The sequence below is a fragment of the Passer domesticus genome, chromosome 4, assembly GCF_036417665.1.
Source record: "Passer domesticus isolate bPasDom1 chromosome 4, bPasDom1.hap1, whole genome shotgun sequence".
In the NCBI taxonomy this organism is placed as follows: domain Eukaryota; kingdom Metazoa; phylum Chordata; class Aves; order Passeriformes; family Passeridae; genus Passer; species Passer domesticus.
In genome coordinates this window covers 52356902-52376847 of record NC_087477.1, presented here as the reverse complement: position 1 = coordinate 52376847, position 19946 = coordinate 52356902, and the positions used below count along the sequence as shown (strand labels likewise).

The 19946-nt window shown below is 37.7% G+C and overlaps 1 protein-coding gene across 4 annotated transcripts in view; it reads left to right on the top strand.

Annotated features, from left to right (window-relative positions):
• ACSL1 (acyl-CoA synthetase long chain family member 1) overlaps positions 1-19946 on the top strand; it is a 38444-nt gene that overhangs the window by 16697 nt on the left and 1801 nt on the right. For all 4 annotated transcript variants that reach the window (XM_064417887.1, XM_064417888.1, XM_064417885.1 and 1 more), the window contains exons 5-20: positions 649-750; positions 4315-4414; positions 4578-4756; positions 7434-7466; positions 7643-7694; positions 8464-8537; positions 9294-9371; positions 11671-11805; positions 13391-13525; positions 14257-14352; positions 15374-15446; positions 16099-16187; positions 18518-18634; positions 18993-19136; positions 19655-19756; positions 19858-19929. In XM_064417887.1, the coding sequence (XP_064273957.1) occupies positions 649-750; positions 4315-4414; positions 4578-4756; positions 7434-7466; positions 7643-7694; positions 8464-8537; positions 9294-9371; positions 11671-11805; positions 13391-13525; positions 14257-14352; positions 15374-15446; positions 16099-16187; positions 18518-18634; positions 18993-19136; positions 19655-19756; positions 19858-19929 (1581 nt within the window). The remainder of the gene's footprint in view (positions 1-648; positions 751-4314; positions 4415-4577; positions 4757-7433; positions 7467-7642; positions 7695-8463; positions 8538-9293; positions 9372-11670; positions 11806-13390; positions 13526-14256; positions 14353-15373; positions 15447-16098; positions 16188-18517; positions 18635-18992; positions 19137-19654; positions 19757-19857; positions 19930-19946) is intronic.

Genomic DNA, 19946 nt, shown 5'->3' with positions numbered 1-19946 from the left:
CTTGCCTATTGCATACTGTTAAGGTCATTAAACACCTTGTGTGTAACAGAGCTCACTTTTTTCCCAAGGTGACTCTGCTGTGAATTTGTTAGGTGCAACCTGTTTTATTAAAGCTTTGCTTTTGGAGTCATGCCACTAACATGGTTTCAAGTCAAGTGCTATAGAAAAAGAATTTAGAAAATTGCCTTCTCAAACTTTGTTAATAGAACTAAGTGGGTTTTGCCTCCTTGTTCTATTGTTTTTTTGAGGGAGAAATGCTATTCCCATAGACACTGAATGAAGTAAAAGGAGGATGTATGTTATGCTTGTGATTAAACAGAAATATTATGTTGAATTGTTCCAGGGTCACTTCTTGGGTTTAACACAGATGCAGCAAAACAGTCTTTTCTGTGCTTGTGTGCTTGAACTTCTAAACTTATACTTAAAAATTTCAAGTCTGACTGGATCAAGTGTTTCTTCTGCTGCATATTGTGTAATAATTACAATCAGTGTCATGTAATGGCACTGCCATGTTATCAGTCACAGAGGACATCCAAAATACCCTAAAAAACTTCTCTCTCATTCATACCAATTAATAATTGTTGAATAGAGTTAGCAGTTATGAGCTTGCCCTTATTTTTTTTATTCTTCCTCTTTTTTTGCCTCCAGGTTTCAGACAGGGCTGAGTATGTGGGCTCTGCATTACTCCACCGAGGCTTCAAACCATCTCATGTTCAGTACATAGGAATCTTTTCACAAAACAGACCTGAGGTAATTAAACTAACATTTTGTGTCTCTGTGGTCTGGCTGTTACTAAAATGGCCTCCTCCTTTGTCTCTTGGCAGTGTTTCCTTACTGAGAGCCCATTTGGTGTCAGGAAAAGCCTAAAGACTGGTATTGCAGACCCATGAGACATAGACATGGCACCTTTTAGCTGAGAACCAAAACTGGTAGTTGATACAAAGGTTAATTCATATATTGTTGGTTTGGTTGGGTTTTTTTGTTTTTTGCCTGTAGAATGCAGAAGGCTGCAGAGCAGAAAAAAAATCAGGGAATTCAGAACTTAACTAATTATATTGTTTCCATGTTATAGAGGTGGCTTGTTTAATAGGAAGTGGATGTACTTCTTAGTAAATTTAAACACTACTTGGTTTCTCTTAAAAAGTAACATTGGAGAACCTAGATAGTTGAAAGTGATAGGAAGTCACAAGGAGGTGTTTAAACTTTTAAAACATCAAGGAGCACTTAGTGATTAAATATTTGGACAAAAATGTGTTAAGGTGGTAATTCTTTTTCTTCCAGAGGCCCTGGGCACAAAGATTCTGGGTGGGGAAAGCTACTGCTGAAGGCAAAAATGGGAAATTTATTTAATAAAAATGGGTAGAAAGACTGAAAGTAGCACAATTAAAAATCACCTGAGACAGCCATAGGAATATTTAGGTTGATAGTGCCTATCCATTTTAACCCAGAAGTGGTTCCAGATTGCTCTTTCTAAAAACATTAACTATTCATTAAGTATATATTCTCTAGATTTGTTTATTAAATCTGTTTTATAGGACTGAATTTCTCTAACCTAGGTTTGTGTTTAGTAGTTTGAGCTAGTACTTGCTGCACGGAGCTAGTTCAGTGTAAACCTATATTAAGACAGGGGGACTGGTTCTTACCCTTTATCAAAAGGATGCTGTCCCTCTTAAGTAAACACTCCTGTTTGTGTTTGCCATTATCAAAGGACATCCACAATTCTGACAGGGTTGGAAGTTCTATCAGTCTTGGTCTCTTGTTGTCACTAAAAGACAAGCTGTATGACAAGGGACTGTGGATTGATTGCTTCTTTTTCTCTCAGGCTACAACCTAAGAAACCCCTGAGCTCTTGGGTTTTCCTGATGGAATTCTATTTCTAACAGCTGTAGATATTTCTGTAATAAAGAAGGCTGGAATATATTCAGTTAACAAGCTGTTAAATGGCATGGAGCTACAGACTCTACCATTCAGCTTCCTGTGCATACAACATGGCGAACTGGAAGTAAAAAAGGGAGACATGTTTTTGTTGTGCCAATTTGAATTGTTTCTCTATAGATCTAAGTGTGCATGGTCTCTGCTGGGTTAGAGAATTTCTGAAGGAGAGCATGGATTTTTGCTCTTGAATCACAGAAATAAAATGCTTAAGTTGTATTGCTTTGAGTTGGTTCAGGAATGAGATGAAAAGATTTTTTTAACCAGCAATTTTAAATCTGGGATTTTCCCTGCTCAAAACTACTGGATGGGTGTTGTGACATCCCAGTCATAATCACTAATTCAGACAGGACAATATGTGAAGATATTTTTTGTGTGAGATTATTCACATTTGTTATTTCAGGGAACAGCTGCTGGGGAAATCCCCTAATGGGGAAAATCCTAGCAAAACCAAAACTTGGATTTGTAAATAAAAGTATTACTTTCTTTGAGTTCCGGGAAGAGTCATCTCTTCTGGAAATGGGAGGTTTGTTTTGGATTGAGAGAAAACAAAACAATGAAGTATGGTTTTCCCTAACAGAAGATCAGAACCATGTGAGAAAAGAAACTAAAAGTCTGTCTGTATTTAGTAGTAGTTGCTTGCTTGGGCTTTGAGAGAACTCAAGTGTCATGTTTTGATATTTACGTTTACTCATAAGTTTAGATCCAAAATGCAAAAAAGTGGCTTGGTAGCCCAGAAAATAAAGATGCTGGCTGTACTGTTGAGAACAATGTGCAAGAGTTGTTGGAGGCTGCAACAGGAAGCTTTTATGGCTGTGTGCAGCTTCTGAAGTCTTTTTGTAGTAGACCCCCACCCTATTAAAGTAACTTCTAAACTTCTGGCTGCTGAACAGTAGCACAACTGCTCCCTTGTTGCATATCCTGGAGGATGTTGTTTAGCAAGAGCTATTCAGTGGAATCTTTCATGGCTATTATAAATGTGCCTGCTTAGACTTACCAGTATGTGTAATGTCTTCATGAAAGTCTAGTTACCTGTTAGCTGGCCATGCACTAGTTTTATAAGAGGTCTTTTTGGACAAGAGGTGTTCAACTTGCCCATTGCATGAATGCTGTCAGAAAAATTTCCTGTGTTTAAGGCTATCTGAATCAATAATAGAGTACTTTGGGAAACTGGCCCCTAATAAAGTTTGTAAAACTGAGACTTGGCAACTTTAACATAGTCTCTATTAGATATTTTATGGAATAATCAGTTGAATCATGTTTAAACTTATCATGTGGGGGTGAGGTAGCTGCTTGTCCTGAAAAGTTCTGCAAAGTGTAATAGTTTGAGAGAGGGGAAAGGAAACACCCTTGTTAGTGCAAGTCTTGTTGAATTGTAAGTTCTGCTAAGTCTTTAAAGATGCATGCTGTTTTGTTCCTGTCATTTGGACTGACTAAAGATACTGAGAATTTTTGTCAGTCTTTGGTGGGAAGATCAGAAATGTTCCAGTTCCATTTGTCTCTTCATATGTCTGGAGGTTCCTATTTGAGAAGTTGCATGCTATTCTGTATTTTGGTGTAGCTAGTTGGTTACAAGCTACACCTAAGAGTTACTCTCAGAAAAAAAGAATTGCATTACTGTCTTGATGATACTTTGGTTTAAAATAGGCTGGCTGTAAAGCATAACTCACATAACACATTATAAGGCTGCAATATTCATTATGTTTATTGAGTACTATACTTGTTAGCATGTAAATCCTTCTTACTGCAGCTTGCAGGGATGTAATTGCATTTTTTTAATAGAAGTCTTCCTGTAAAGAAGAATGGTTGGTCTTGAGAAATGCTGAGAAACTTTCTGGGGCTGACTCTCCAAAGGACTTTAATTGTGTGTGTCATATGTGTGACCATCAAATGAGATGTATATAATGTAGGGATAGCAATACTGTGTGTATATAAATTTAACGTGTGGTCAAGACATAAATGAGTCCTTCAGTGATTCATGGTAATAAGAAAAATGGAAAGCCTTGCCTACCTCAATAACAAACCAATAAAAAGTACTGTACTCTTGCTCAAAGCCTTTGTTAGTAGGTAAACTAATGAGACAGTTAACATTAACTGCTTTTTTCAAAAGTACTTAATATTACTTTCAGGGATAGGGTTGAATTTTATTGGATTCTTCCCTATAGCTCTTTATTATTTGTGGATTTTTTTTTTCCTTCCATAGATAAAAATTGAGTAGGTCTTCAAATTGAAAAAACAATACAAACTGCTACTTTCTAAAAAGACTTGTCCATGTGAGCTGTGTCCTATTAGCTTCCTTGTTAGATTTTAAAAATGAATCTTTCTTGGAGGTCTGTTACAATAAGCAAAACGTAGTGACTTTCATCTCTTCTCTTTGTGCAGTGGGTCATCATTGAACAGGCGTGCTATGCATTCTCCATGGTGGTGGTGCCACTCTATGATACACTGGGAGCTGAAGCTATTACATACATTGTGAACAAAGGTAGGATACTTGCAGTAGCTCAGCAACTGAATATATGGTGGCAGAGCTGAGAGAGGGCAGAACTGCAGCCTTCTTCAGAAAAGCCTTCCATTGCAACATACTGAAGTATGGATCTAGTCTAAACTGAACTTGTCACATTGATAATATAGTTCTTTTTCTTCAGCTGACTTGTCATTGGTTTTCTGTGACAAACCTGACAAGGCCAGACTTCTGCTAGCCAGTGTGGAAAAGGGAGAAACTCCAATACTCAACACCATTGTTATCATGGATTCTTTTGGTGTGGATCTTGTGGAACGTGGTAAAAAATGTGGTGTGGAAGTCTTCAGCATGAGAGAAATAGAGGTAAGAATGCTTAACCTGCTTAACTGCTTTAATCCTGATTACTTGCCATGGATTAGTTTCAAAATCCTTAACTATCTCTTGGATTGAAGTTTACACAAAAATATAAAAAGTAATAGGAGGAAAACAACTTGCTAATGGTATTCCACAATGCTCAAAGTAAAGAAGTGGATATACCAAGATGACAGCATGAAAGCTTATTAATATAGTCCAAGACTGAACACTAGATTTGAGTGTTAAGGCTTGCCCATGTGAAGCATAATGTGATAATTATATACTGTGACTAATATTTCAGAAATTCTTACTTCAAGAAGAACCTGTGTAGGTTTTGTCTTGTGAAAAATGACATTTTTCCCTGTACACTGAATCTACAAGATGTTTTCTGGGGGAGAAGGAACATGTCAGTCAACCTCTTTCAGGATAAGGTTATGGTGATATAGGGGAATGAGCTTTCATGCTTTGGAAGTAACAATCATTTTAATTAACCACCTGATGTCAAGTCTTGGTTTTGCTTGTAGTTTTTGTCGGTGTAGATCTCTTATGCAAGTTTGTTTCATAACTTCACTCACTTGGAGAACCTTCTTCCAGGATCAAATTGCATGAAGTACATCTTTGCTCTGAGATTATGAAATTGGGTTTAGCCTGCTTTTAGCTGTAATACTGATGAAGGCTTGGCTTGCTAGACTTTGGCTATCTCCAGATAAATGTACTTGTCTTGTGCAGGTGTCAGTAACCTGTATGAAATGCCTCATTTCACTGAACCAGTTTTTGTAGCAGTTAAGACAGCTATGTTAGTAGGGCCACCTTCTGGTAAAGATACAAAAATGTCAGCACACCTTCTGTCAAAACATTGACTGGCAAACTGGCCTCAGTAAGAGTGCCAGGTTAAAATGGGGCTAAAAACATGAAGTAGGGCTAGAGTTAAATGGCTTGCAGTTCACTGGCCAAAGGGTTGGGTTAAATGTAGAAAAAGTGGCCCAACTGTAAGCTGTTAGACTAAAATGAGTCCTTGAGTTGGACTACATTTTTGGACAGAGGAAGATGCTTTCCACTGGATCTTTTAGCTATGAAAAAACAAAACTGAGGGTAAATGTTGTCTTTACAAAAGATGTTTGTATGCTTTAGTGATGTTCAGTAGTACTATATAGCTCTTATTTCATTAATGCAAACATCAAGTGCTAAGTAATAGGTGTTCCAAGAGCCTTTTGTTTAAATCTCTGATAAGAAGTTTGCCTCTAAGTTAAATAATTGTAATAGTCCTTCAGTGAACAAGAAAGTTTTGTCACTTGAAGGGGCTAGAGACTTATGGTGTCTCCTGAAAGGTATCTATGAGCTGTTTAGAATCTATTTCTAGCTTTGAATAGTTTTCTGGATTTCTGGCTTGAGCTTATTGCTCAGCTGTGCATGGGTTTTGTGAACCATTCCTCTGTGTATGCCCTAGAAGCCTTCAGCTTAGTTTCTGATGCCCAATATCTATATATATCATGTGGCTGTAGCTGAGTAAATAAATGGCTCTTTAACAGGAAGAGATCAAAACACGTGTCTGGGGACCTTAGCTGTGTATTCAGTAAATCCCAGATCTTACTCAGAGAAGGTTGTAGAGGTACTGAGCTTGCCAGTGGTATGTGAAGTGGAGGTGCTGTTTTGAGCAGACAGCTATGTTGCCATAGTGGTAAATCTTTGTATAACGCACCCTTTCAAAAAGGCAAGCCTACAGGTATGGGAATGTTAACTGTGTTTCCAGACATTCCATTTGTCTTAAACCTCCTTGGGTAAATCTAAGAAGTACAAGATAATAAGAAGTCTAGGGCTCAAAGAAATAGATAGGCTATTGTTGTGTACTTGGAAGGTAAAGGCAGTGGTGAAGTTGATGTCTGTCCTCAAGGGGTGCTTCCAAAGATACACTTAACAGGAAGTCCTTTTTAACTAGTATTGTTTCTAGTTTTAAATGGGCATGACAGTAGTAAGCCTTGGGTTGAAGCTTTAAAGCTCATAGGTACTGAACATTGGCTTGCAAATATTTCCTTTTACTCACAATATCCTTGGTGGTAAAAGGATCATTTTGGTATCCTTTCCCTTCTGCCTAAAGAACCCTAACATTAGTGGTCAGGTCTGAGTAACTAAGGAGGAAGAAGGGTTATGGATGAGAGCTTCTCCTGTATAGGAGTTCAAACCAGCAAATTCAGTCTTCCTTGGAGGTGCTTGCTGAGATGAATCTTCCTTCATTTAACCAATAATTGTTGGTGGCACAGCTTCTGCATGAGGTATAGGATTGTCTGTTGTCTTATCTTAACCTAGGGAGTGACGTCTAGTTTATTAGCTGGAGAAAAGCCCTGTAAGTTTAAGATAAATTTTCACTTTTGTGTTTGTAGAGCGTGGTAGTTATTGTATGTATTTTTGAAGTGTGCTTTAAAGCTTTTGTTACTCTTACATTAACTAGAAAATCACAGAATGGTTTGGGTTGGAAGCAGCCTTAAAGATCATTAAACCCTTAAAGAAAGGGTGGTTTCCATCCACCCTCCAGCCATGGGCAGGGATTGCTGCACTCAGTTGCTAAACAAGTTAAAATGCATTAACAGTGTCTAGATAATGAAGTATTATGGTGTTTGGGAATGTTTGATAAATTTAAAGCAAGAAAGCTACATGTTTATGCCTACACTTTCTCTTCTCCTTTCTGTAGGAGCTAGGAAGAGCACACAGGCAAAAACCTATGGTAAGTATGAAATTGGTTCAAGTGACAATGTGAAGCTGGTTAGCATTCTTTAGATCTAACTAGCAAATCTCCCTATCTCCCATAGCTAGAAATAACACTAGTACCCTGATGTTTTGTCCAAGAAAATATTTTTCCTTGCTGTCTTAACCATACTAATACTTTCTTAACTCTCATAGCCTCCAAAGCCAGAAGATCTAGCAGTCATCTGTTTCACCAGTGGAACAACAGGTACATCTCATTACATTATGTAGAATTTATTATTCTGTATGTGCAAAATTAATTCAGGAGCCCTCCTACTTTTCTTCCCCCCTAATATTTCCTCCTGCTGCTGCACCTTTCTGGCAAGTAGTAGCTGGGTTAGTGTTACAGTAAAGTTCCCTTGGGTTTTTAAATTTTTTCCTGTTTATTAATAAAGTTGCAGTATTGGGGGGTGGAGGTGTTATGTTTTTGGGCTTGGAAACAAATAATGAATTTGTATTTACATAAGGGCTCTGCATCAAACTTCAGATTATCAATTCTTCCATGGTCTTTTTTTGTACTTTATTGGCAAAATTGTTCCATAGGTCTAAGAACCTTGCTGTAAGGCCAAAACAGACTGTCTAGATGTCACTCACTTGACATTTGTGAAATTCATACCCACTGGCATGGAGTATGGGGGAAACAATACAGCAGCAAGTTATATTTTTTAAAACAGATGTGAGAATAGAAGTTAATCTCAATTTGGTAACTGCATCTTCACAGAAGAGTTGAATTTTGAATTAGAAACATATCCAAAAATATGGTGATTTTTTTTTAAGCTTTGGGCTCCTTGAAAAGTTTTAAGACTTCATCATAAACTGATTACTTAACTGTTGCCAGCTGTTCTTGGCAGGGTTTTGTTTGATACACAAAGAAATGTATTAATGTCAAACAATGCTATCACATTAGTTTTGCCACTGCTACCTTAACTTCAAGGATCTGAATTTCACTGTTAAATCCTGATATCCTTCTTCCTTAGGAAACCCTAAAGGAGCTATGATCACTCATCAAAACATAGTCAGCAATGCTTCAGCTTTTATGAAAACTACAGAGGTAAACTGAAAAGATAAACATTGTGGACTTGCTTGGAGGGAAATCTCATGAGTAAAACAAACATTGAAATCTCTAACTTTGGTCTTAAGCTTTAGTAAGATCCAAGTGAAAATATAACTTGACAGCATTCTGTGCCCTCTAGTCAGAAGTCAGTGTTTACTGGTTATTCTGTCAGGGTCAAGAACCCAACAGATCTCCAATCTGTGCTGATGTAACCAAAATGATAAAATGATCCTTATGTGAATATAGATTACATTCTGTCATGGGCTTATAGTGTTTCTTATTAGTGCAAGGAGTACTGTTTCTAAATTAAGCAACTGGACTCACAATTAGCTCATGTAAGGTACTTTTGATATTAACCTTAGGGTAAATCAGGTAAACAAACTTCCTAATCTTAGATGAAAGTATATTTTTTCAACCCAATGCTATTCTAACCTCTATTGTCCCCCTACCCTCCCAGTATATGGAACTCTGTGGTTTATATCAGAATGTATTTATTTTCAGAATTCTATGAATGATAAGTTGTAATAATCTGGTCACTGTACTCAACTCTAAAAGATTGTTTCTGCTGTGTGCCTTTACTCATGTTAGAAAGTCATTGCTGTAGTCTTTAGTGAAAGAAAGACCATGCAGCTTCATTACAAGCAGAACTAAAGCAGGGGCTGTGCTCTAGAGTTTAGATGCTAGATTTTACTGTTGTGTTTAAGTTAGACAAAATAGACTCGATGAGAATTAAACTTTTGCTAATACTTCCAGAAATCATTTATTCCTTCTTCTGATGATGTTCTGATATCATTCCTGCCCCTGGCTCATATGTTTGAGAGAATAGTTGAGGTAAGCATCTGTTTGTTGTACTAAATTACTGAGAAGCTTACTTTTCTTACAGAATGCATCCAGGTGAAATATGCTCTTCCTTCCTGACTCTTGTGAATGTGTGTGAAAGCTTGAAATAATGTTCAGGAAAGCAGTTTCCATAAACAGTATGTAGTGAGCTCTAGACAATTGGTTCTCATGCCAAAATATAAACATTAACCTTAGAACTAGGGTTAATTAGAAACTGGTTTACTAGAACATGAGGCAATCCCTTAGTGCATGTACACTGCCTAGAGATTCCCTCCAGCGTAATTAGTGCATTATTAAAAATCCAATGCCATTCTTTAGTTTACAAACTTAAAAAAATTATTTTATAAGGAGGCGTCCTGTTTGCTTACCCAAAACTAATTTTACGTTAAACTCACCATTGCATCCAAGAAATTTTGGGAAAGAGGAAGGGATTTTGTTTCAGGGGAACTTTCTTCCCAGAAATGGAAGTGGCTTTTAAAGCCATTTCAGTGACAAACTTTGAAGTTCTCTTGGATCGCTTGTTTTACCAATATAGCAAAATCTCAGGCTTAATTTTGGAGAATGGCTGTGGTTGTCTTAACGCTGGCAGTCTTGAAGACCTCTGGGTTTATTTTGGGTGCTATGCATTATTGAATGGATGCAATTCCTCTACTATTGTGCTTCTACAGTATGTAAGAAGTTCATGTATTAATTACTGCACTTATTTAAGTTGAATTAAAACCTCTTCCTCAGAGGTGAGATTGCAGGTACGTATGTTGAAGGTTTATAGAGGGAGCATCCATGCAAGCATGAAAAATGCATATGAAGCCAGAAATTTTTGTATGACTTCCATTAGGAATCCTAAGTTTTCAACTGAAAGTCTGTGTGTGTATATATATATATATGCAAAAATGTTTCTATTTGTGTGTGTATATATGTGTCTGTGTGTACAGAGATTTGGAATAGTACACAGCTGAGGTCTACATGTGCCTTTGGGCATTCAGCCCTTTTTCTTCCTGGTCTCCTTGATATCACTTATATGTCAGTGTTCGTTTTGCTCACCTGCCTTGCACTAGAACATACAAACAGCTCTGCTCTTGATTATGCAGTAGAAAGAGGATAGGAACTTTCATTTTCAAAGAGAAAATGAAAAGAGTGTTTGGATTGCAGTATTCCTCTGCTGGTTGAGGCCTGTACAAAATAGGTGGCAGAGCTACATAAGGAAATTAACCAAGACATTATTGGTAGAAAGTAGAAAAGATTTCTTGCTGTTTGGGGTAGATATGAACACAGGCTCTGTGACCAGTCTTTACAGTCCTGTTTTAAAATTGATGTTTGCTTGGTTTTGGTATCATATGGAAGTTAGAGGGTCAACGAACTTGGCTTGACAAGTATGTTCCTTACTTAGTAAAGGCAGTTGCTGCTGAGTCCATATGGACTGATATATTTGCTGCTTTTAGCAGATGGTGGCAAAATATAGGTAGAGATGGAAAGCGACACTTTAGCATGTCTCATGCAGTAAATAAGAGGATGGATAGTAGGGAATGAAGGAGCAGGTGTTACAGAGGAAGCAGAAGAAATAAAAGCAGATAGGTATAAACACAAGGGAGAGAAGAGATGTTAAAACACTAAAAATAGGAAAATAAAATGAGGTGTGTAAGGTAGGTGGTGAAGCTTCTAGACAGAAAATATTGAACACAACAAGGTTAAGTCTGCCTACCTTTATGTAGGTCAGTAAGTGATACAGAAATAAGCTCTGGTTCTGCTAGAATCTTCTGAAGAGCATCTTGATCACCTAAGAACAAGTCCTTTGCTCGCATTAGTCCTGTGGAAATGAGAAGGCAAAGCAGAGTGCAAGGATTGGAAATTGAGTAGCAAGCAGGCAGAAATCCTCACTGGACTAGTAAATAGTATGTGTGGACTATAAATGCAGAATTTCTAGGTATAAACAAACTTGTTTGTCAGGAGCAAACAAATCTAATAATTTTAAATAAGCTTGCTAAGTGTTTCAGATGGAGAAGTTCTCCTTTTCAGTCTTTTGCTAGCTCTTGTCACTGGCATTACCTTATTTGACCAACTGCTGTTTTTGGGTAGAGGATTTTGTGCTAAGCTTGAAAGTGTGGTTTGTGTACACCAGATGTGTCTTGCTACTTGATCTTTCTAGTACCATCTTAGTGTGAGAATGCTGCAAAACTAGTCCAGAAGTTGAGAGGATTTAAGGCCAATCTACACTGCATAGGACTGTCATACATACAGAGCTGGAACATGTTGTACCTCCTGCATTTTCAGTGTGTTTACTTTTTTCTAACAGTGTGTGGTTCTATGCCATGGAGCCCGGATAGGATTCTTTCAAGGGGATATCAGACTACTCATGGATGACCTAAAAACACTGCAGCCAACTGTATTTCCTGTAGTACCAAGACTGTTGAACAGGATGTTTGACAAGGTAAGTCTACAGGCATGAGTGCAGGCTTTTAAGAGACTCCATGAAGTTTGTGCTGCCAGAGTAGGAGTAACTGCTGTGTCTGGGATATTAAATTGGCATGCTAACAAATGTGTGCATCTCTAAAAAGAGCTGAAAGTGCAGGGAATAGTACTAGTTGCATTAAAACACTTTCAGGCAACAGATACTAGTGTTAAAAAGTGACTAGGGGCCTTGATTCTCTCTATCTTGATTAATGACTCAGTGTTTTGCTCTGAGCAAGTTAAAGTCTAGTCTACAACACGAAAATGAGGCTTGGCATCTGCATGCCACACTTTTAGCATCTGACTCATGGAGTGGAATTTGCAAAGCAAGGTCAGGTGTTTGCCTATGTTTGCATGGACACATAAAAATTTCCTACATGGCAGCCAGAGTGTGTTCTAGCTGGAAGAACTGTAAACTAGCCAGTTGGTAGTGCTGGGGAGAGCATGTCTGTAGCCTCACTCTCCTGTGTGTGCTGCTTGCCTGCTCAGTGAACTGAGATGGGAATTTGAAAGTGGATTCATTCCTGAGCTTCAGGTTTTAATTGGCCTTTTGCATATGGGTGGCTGACTCCTTTTAGGCTACAGGCAGGGGAGCTAAAGGATATAAAAAATCCTATGACTGCTAAAGAAATGGCAGAGCTGTCTATGCTCTTAGCCAGGAAATTTCTCTGATCGTGAGGCTAGAGAAACACCAAGTAACACAAGGTTCTGCTTGGCTCAGGAACAAATGGTGCAACTGGAATCCATCTGGAGGGGAGGAAAACCTGAGATTAGCTTTTAGTACTTAAAATGTTGCTCTTTATTCTGCTCACATACTCTCTACTGAAATTTTGGAAGCACAATCAAAGCTTGAGACTGTCCTCATGATTTCCTCTTGCTGCTTTAGTCTGGTGCCCTGAGGCTTCCACCATTTGAACCTCACCCACCCTTGCAGTAACCTAGCATGTGAAGCCAGCAAGTTGGGCAATTGGCATAGCAGGGGGACATAATGCTGCAGTCTGCATGCTTTCAGTCATAATGCTGAGTCTTCCTTTTTCCAAATCAATGTACTAATGTTTTTTGGGAATTGCTGTTGAGCCTGCTCTCTGGCTTCCTAAGAACAACTAGAAAGAGCCTTTGAAAAGTGAATTAAAGTGCAAATTTGTATATGCAAGAGATCTCCATTTGGTGTTTCTGAAGTGACCTGCATCTCCTCACAACGCCATGTTTTATATTATGTATTATGATAGGGTTCTTTTCAGAAAATGCTGAGGCTAATGCTCAATTTGAATTTTGATACTAGAATAGAGAAGTAAACCATTTTCATTAATATATTTTAATGAAGAAAGAATGCATTGAAACAACACACAGTTTGATGGCTATCGAGAATTAGATAAGTGCTGATTTCAACTCTTGAACTGAGGTCAAAATAAAAATTCACAAGTATTTCTTACTAGAATTAAGATGCCTATCAATAAAAGTTGTTTTCATTCATTTGGTTTTCATTGTTAAGAGTCTCTATGCATGCATATGTAAGGAAATGGTAGTTTATGAGAATTCTAACTGTAGTTCATCTTTCTTAATAGATTTTTGGGCAGGCAGATTCTTCATTAAAGAGGTGGCTGCTGGACTTTGCATCCAAGAGGAAAGAAGCGGAACTCAGAAGTGGTATAGTTCGAAATAACAGTTTCTGGGATAAAGTCATCTTCCGTAAAATACAGGTATGCTTGCAAGCCTCTTAAGTTCAACTTCGCAATTGTTGGATTTCATACAAATAGTTATAATGTGGTATGGCTTTTTCATTGAGTTAAGACTACCTGGCTAGTCAGAGTAAAAATCAGAGCTGTCTTTTTATTTTCAGCCTCATTTTTTCAGTTCCTTTAGTTGTCATAGTATCAGCTAACTGTATTAAGGAAGTCACTCTGAAACAGTCTGGTGCTTCTCTCTTACCACTTTGAAAGCAAACATTGTTCTTCTGAAGGAAGAATGCTAAGTATGACACAGTGCTAGCTGTAGCCCCCACTGTCTTCTCCCTGTTGGTCACTAGTAAGTCATGTCTGCTATTAGATCTGACACTCATTTGCTATGGCCTTAGCCTTGGCTGTACAACATGCCTATGTTGCTGCTTTTTGTAGCATTCAGGATGTATGGGAAGCTGATACAAGGCAGTTAACTATAAAGCCATCACTGTAAGGCCATGGCTTAAGCACTTTTTTTGCAGAGTCTGCATTGCAGTGGCACCATGTACAGATACTGTATGAGATTCTGCATCTTCTAGCCATTAATGAGACTAGAAACACTGCAAGAAAAACACCTTGCAATAGGAGATGAAACTTCCTAACGTTTGTGGGTGGCACTGTAGGTGAACAGTGCCTAAGGGTGTCATAGAAGATGACTCTGGAAATACTTCTAAAATGCTTTTGGTGTCCACAGTATCTTGTGTCTGTTGTAGGCAAGTTTGGGAGGAAGAGTAAAGCTGATGGTCACAGGAGCAGCACCTGTGTCTGCAAGTGTACTGACCTTCCTGAGGACAGCTCTTGGCTGTCAGGTGAGTTGCCTGGCCTTAGTCCTAAGCCCTGAATATTTTAATACCTGGCTCTAGCTTTGTTAGAGCTTTTCTAGCAGTCTGATTATGTGGATAACTCTTTCTGGTATTCTTGGAGATGATACAAGTGCATGCTCTTTTTCTGAATTTCTCTCAATCCCCTGAAATTTCTGTATTCATACCAAAGTCTTTTAACTGAAGTAACCAGCTTACCTGTCTTAGAGGAAAAATTGCTTACTGCAGCCCATGAAAAAAAACTACCTACTTTATTTAATTTTCTGGAGTTTGCCTTGCTTAGTTACAGTATTTGTAACTACTGTAGAAAATCTAATAATCAATGTGGCAATATTGTAGTGTTGCTGTTTTGAAAATGAGGCTGAGGTGAATCACATTGCACATATTGCATTTATCATCAGAGCCTCTTAAAAGTATATGCTTTTGGAGGTAAAATTTGAATAGCAATGGCATAAAATGGAACAAATGTGTTGAAATTAAATAAATTTCAAGGATAGGGAGCAAAAATAATCTAAAATATCAGGCTTTCATAATTTCCTGAAGTTTTTCAGTGGTGTGCTGTGTAACAGTGCATTTTGCTTAGAAAAGGGAAGCCTGTCTTGTGAATAGCAATCACAGAGCTGTCATGGGGCATAGGGATTCCATTTCTGGCTGTCTCAGACAAACCTATTTTTAAACTATGTGAATGAAGTCATTGCTAGTGCTATGGTTCTACACTTTTCCTTCTTCTGCTCTTTTCTGTTTTAATCTAAACAGGTGTCACATGCTATGTGAAACTGAGTGAAACTTTTGAGTAAATATTGGAACTGAAGGTGGAATATTAGCACTCAAAACTTTGTATTGTGATAAAACTAATATTTCAGGGTTTTTTAGAAGGTGCTGAGGGTTTTGGTACACTCAAATTCAAACAATTAGAAGAAAATAAACAAAATGTTAATTGCATTTTAATGAATAAACTTTGTATTAAAAAGTCATGGTCTTTAGATTATATTTTGATTTCACTTTCTAGTTCTATGAAGGTTATGGACAGACTGAATGCACAGCTGGATGCTCGCTGTCATTGCCTGGTGACTGGACTGCAGGTATGATATTCAGCTGTCTGTTAAATTTTAGGATTACTGAAATTTTAGAGGTCCCTGATCACTTTATTTAATCTTCGGTAAGTCCTATCATGAAGGATAAGATTGGTTTTCAAATGAAATAAAAAACTTTGAAGAGATCCCTTGACATTTCTACCCCTAAATAGCTATGAATGTTCAGGAATTTAAACTTCTCATAGGATTTGTTCTTGTAAGTTGAAGTAGCTTTTGGAGAAGGGAGGTCATAGTATTAACCTTTGTAGTTTCTCTCAAACACAAATCTTCTGTGTATAAAGGCAGTACTGGAATACAAATGGCATTTTTTTGGTGTTTGGAATCAAGAGTTTGCACTTCTCTCAGCTGTTGCATCTCTAGCTCCCTAACTTAAATAATACTGCTAATGAAAACTATATGGGACTTCTGCTACTTAAATATGTCTGTAGAGTGAGGATCCTGATTATAAGAAAAAGGAAGCTTGAATACATGGTTCAGCTTGTAACATTCTTAGGGATATCTGAGAATTTAATGTTTCAGTTCTGGCAAATTTAAGCTACCAGAAATCAGTTTTCATCTTTCTTCAGTGTGTAAGCTGCTTATTTTTTTCAGAGTCTGACTAAAAAGCATCAGGATATTGCAGTGTTACTCTATTTAATAGGTCATGTTGGAGCACCAATGCCATGCAATATCATCAAGCTTGTTGATGTACAAGAAATGAATTACTTGGCTGCCAAAGGAGAGGGTGAGGTAAGTAATTTCAGAAAGTCAATATGAGCCTCTTGAGAAATTTTGGAAAATGTTGTGGGTTTTTTTGTTCCTGAAATAACTGAGTATAGTAAAAGTCCTAAACATGACCTGCTACCTAAAATCTAAGATGCCTGCATGCCATACCAGTTAATGATTCACAGAAGCAAATCGGGAAATAGCATATGGGAGGGGAGAAAGAGATTACATAGCAATGTTATCCCACAGGTTAACAGATGGTTTTGTGACCATACATAAGGTGTATGACCAAGGCAACATCTTCCAGCTGTGGAATAGCTGGGAAGTGTGGCCACCTCATCCTCCAGCCAGCCTTCAACAGAATGCTGGCAGAGGGCTTCCCTCCCACCCTGCTGCCAAAGGCCAGAGAACAGCTGTTGCATACAGCCAGTTACCCAGCTTGTCATGTGTGAAGTGAGATAATTTAAAGTGGCTGGGAACTTCTGAGAAATGGAGATCAAGTGTCATGAAGGTTGCTGATGATTTGTGATGCCTGCCTGCACATTTTTCTGAACTTTTTATGCAACCTGCACAAACTGAACACATACTTTACAAACTTCATTTTGAGGAGTCAGCTTTATATGTGATGCTATATGCTGTCTTTAAAAGTATTTTTTCCAAAGTGCATACAGATTTAACTTTGTATATACTTTGAACAGATGTTCATGTAGTAATTTATTTTCCCAAAGCCTCAAAAGCAGATTAACTGTGGTGTCTTTCATGTGCTTTCAAGAGGCTGTGGGGGCAGCTGGGGGAGTGAGAAATTAAAAGTAGCTTAAGCAAGTAACTAATTTGTGGCTATAAAGGATTTATAATATTTATTTGTTTTGGTTGTGATTTGTGTGAGACCAGAAACAAATCATTGAGCTTTAACTCCCAGAAATACTCAAGGATTTAGTGTGTCTTCATGGTGGGAAACTGTCTGCAAGTGAAGAACAATGTCAAAATACTTTTGTCTTGCATATGACTCCATATTTAGTCTTCATCAGCAAGTTTTGCTTCACTTTCAGTATGATCTTAGAGCTTGGTTTGCTAGAGGAACAGAGTATAAATTCTTATAATGAGAAATAGTTAAATAGTTTTTAAGTCTCCTAAAAAGTGTTTTGCTTTCACTTTATATGAAAATTTGCTGCATTAGGAATTATTTTGGACATGAATAAAAATAGTAGCCCCTTAATGTATCAGGTATCATCTTAGTCTTTCAGGCCCAACTTCCTCAGTATAAACTATTCTAAATATAACAAAAAATATTGTAACTTGCTTCACAGAACTCAAAGCCCTTGGCTATTGAATTTGCTCTCCTTATCCATTTGCTACAAATAAATATTCTTCCTTATTTTCTGCTTTTCATCTGGGTTACATATTTCTATTCTCCTTCTCTGGAAGTAAACTTGCAATATTCTCTGCTCTGTCAGCCTTGATTTTCACTTCTGACAGTCAAGAAGAAATTTGTGAATAGAATTATATATGAGCATATGCAGATGAGGTCTCAGTGCCAGCTAGCAGATACAGATAAATGGTTGGCTGTCTCTACTGGGAAAAGCCATCACCTACTGCCTTCCTGTGATCTTAGGGGCTGTGAAAAATCAGTGTTTGATTGGTCAGTCTTTGACTTGACTAGGACATGTAGAGTTTTTATTTGTATCCTTCCAGATAAAGTCTGTTTTAGAACAGAAATTACTTCCTTTGCAAAATATTACTTTAGTTTGGTACTGTCTCCATAAGGTCATGAGAACCCTCACTAATGCTCTCATCTCCCTCCTACTGACAACATCTCATGTTCATTGTCTTGTATTTCAGCAGCATGCTGGGTAGGCACTGAAAGTTTTTCAAGAATTGACTGCTGAACTACATTAGTAATTCCTTGTAGCCTAATTTTTGGACAACAAATGTGCCATTTGCTTGATATACAACTGTTCTTTTCTCCATTAGTTTTAGCACAATGCCTCTGCTGTTTACCAAAGCTGAAATGAACATGTTGCCAGACTGAGAGATAGTACTTATGGATCCAGCAGAATTTTTTCACAGGAATAAAACCAAATTTCTTCTGATAGGTTCTAGTTATTCACGTAGTGGATAGGAGCACTACTGCTGGACTGAAAGAGATTAGATCCTTCCAATTGCTTTTTATTCTATTTCATACCAATGGAAAACATTAGGTTTCCAAAAACCATGAGCAGAGGTTCCTGTACAAACACAAACTTCCTCTTGCCTTTTTAATGGGCATTAAGAACCATTGGAGAAAGCATTTGTTGATAGTGGTGGTTGCTAACTTCCCTTCATTTTACCATATATTAACAAATGGCTCTTTTCAGGTGTGTATTAAAGGGGTAAATGTGTTTCGTGGCTATTTGAAAGATCCAGAAAAAACAGCGGAGGCTCTGGACAAAGATGGCTGGCTTCACACAGGAGATATTGGGAAATGGCTACCAGTAAGTTAACTTACACAGCTGGAATGATACTTTTATAGTTACTGGCAGAAATTTAATAAATAGATTAGAAAGCATTTGGTATTGAACAGAAATAGTTAGGTAAAAGACAAGAATTTGTGGATGTGACTGTTGTAACTGAATCTGTTTGCCTAGGCCTAAAAAAGTATTGACAGTGCCAGTGCTGAGGCTTTCCTCAGTTTAGATTAGATGGATACATAACCTATTTTCTTCTAACACTAGTTTGACAGTTCTCTGGCTCTAACACAGTTTCACTGTGCCAGTGTGGCATGCATAAGTGTATAGATTGGTTTTTCACTTTAAGTGCCTCCTCTTGAGTTAAACTTATTTCTGCCAACAGAATGGTACATTGAAGATCATTGACCGGAAAAAACACATATTTAAACTAGCCCAGGGAGAGTACATAGCACCAGAGAAAATAGAGAATGTGTATCTGAGATGTGAAGCTGTTGCACAGGTGTTTGTCCATGGAGAGAGCTTGCAGGTAAGCATTTTCAGGTAATTAAAAAAAATTATGCAAAAGGAGACTGCAGGAAAATCTTCCTTTCTTCTTTCCCTTCACCCCAGACTTTGGGACTGAAATTTAAAATTTTATTGTAAACTTTTATCATTATGCATTTTGGTTCTGATTGGATTCCAGAAGTTGCATAGCATGTTTCTGGATTTAGTTTGACACTGGGGAGTGGAGCTGAACTAATTTGCATATTAATGACTGTATATAAATTGCTAACAGTGTGCAGTGGGAAAAGCCCAAAAAACAAAAACCAAAACAGAAAAACCCACGCACAAGAAAAAACCTGGATATCTTGGGGGTTTTCAAGTATGAGGGAAAATGTGGGTCTTAATGCTTTTAGTTCAACTGAACTGAACTGCACTTTGTGTTCAGGCAGGCATCAGAGAAAGCTGCTGACATTACAGCAGGATCAGAAATGCTCCCCAAAGAAATGTGTAGGAACTAAATTGTTGACTTAGGAATTTTTGTCAAACTTTGGGTTTTTTTAGGCCTTTTTAGTAGGTGTTGTGGTACCTGATCCTGACACTCTGCACAACTGGGCCAAGAAAAAGGGATTTGAAGGCTCCTATCAAGACCTATGCAGAAACAAGGTAAGGCATATCTAACTGAACAGTTAGATGTTCTGCATCAGCTTTTTCAAGTTGCTGCTTATGAAAGCATGAAGCTATACAATGTATTTCTGTATCCACAGGATGTAAAAAAATATATTCTGGAGGACATGGTGAGAATTGGGAAAGAATCTGGTTTGAAGTCATTTGAGCAGGTATGATGCTTATGAGA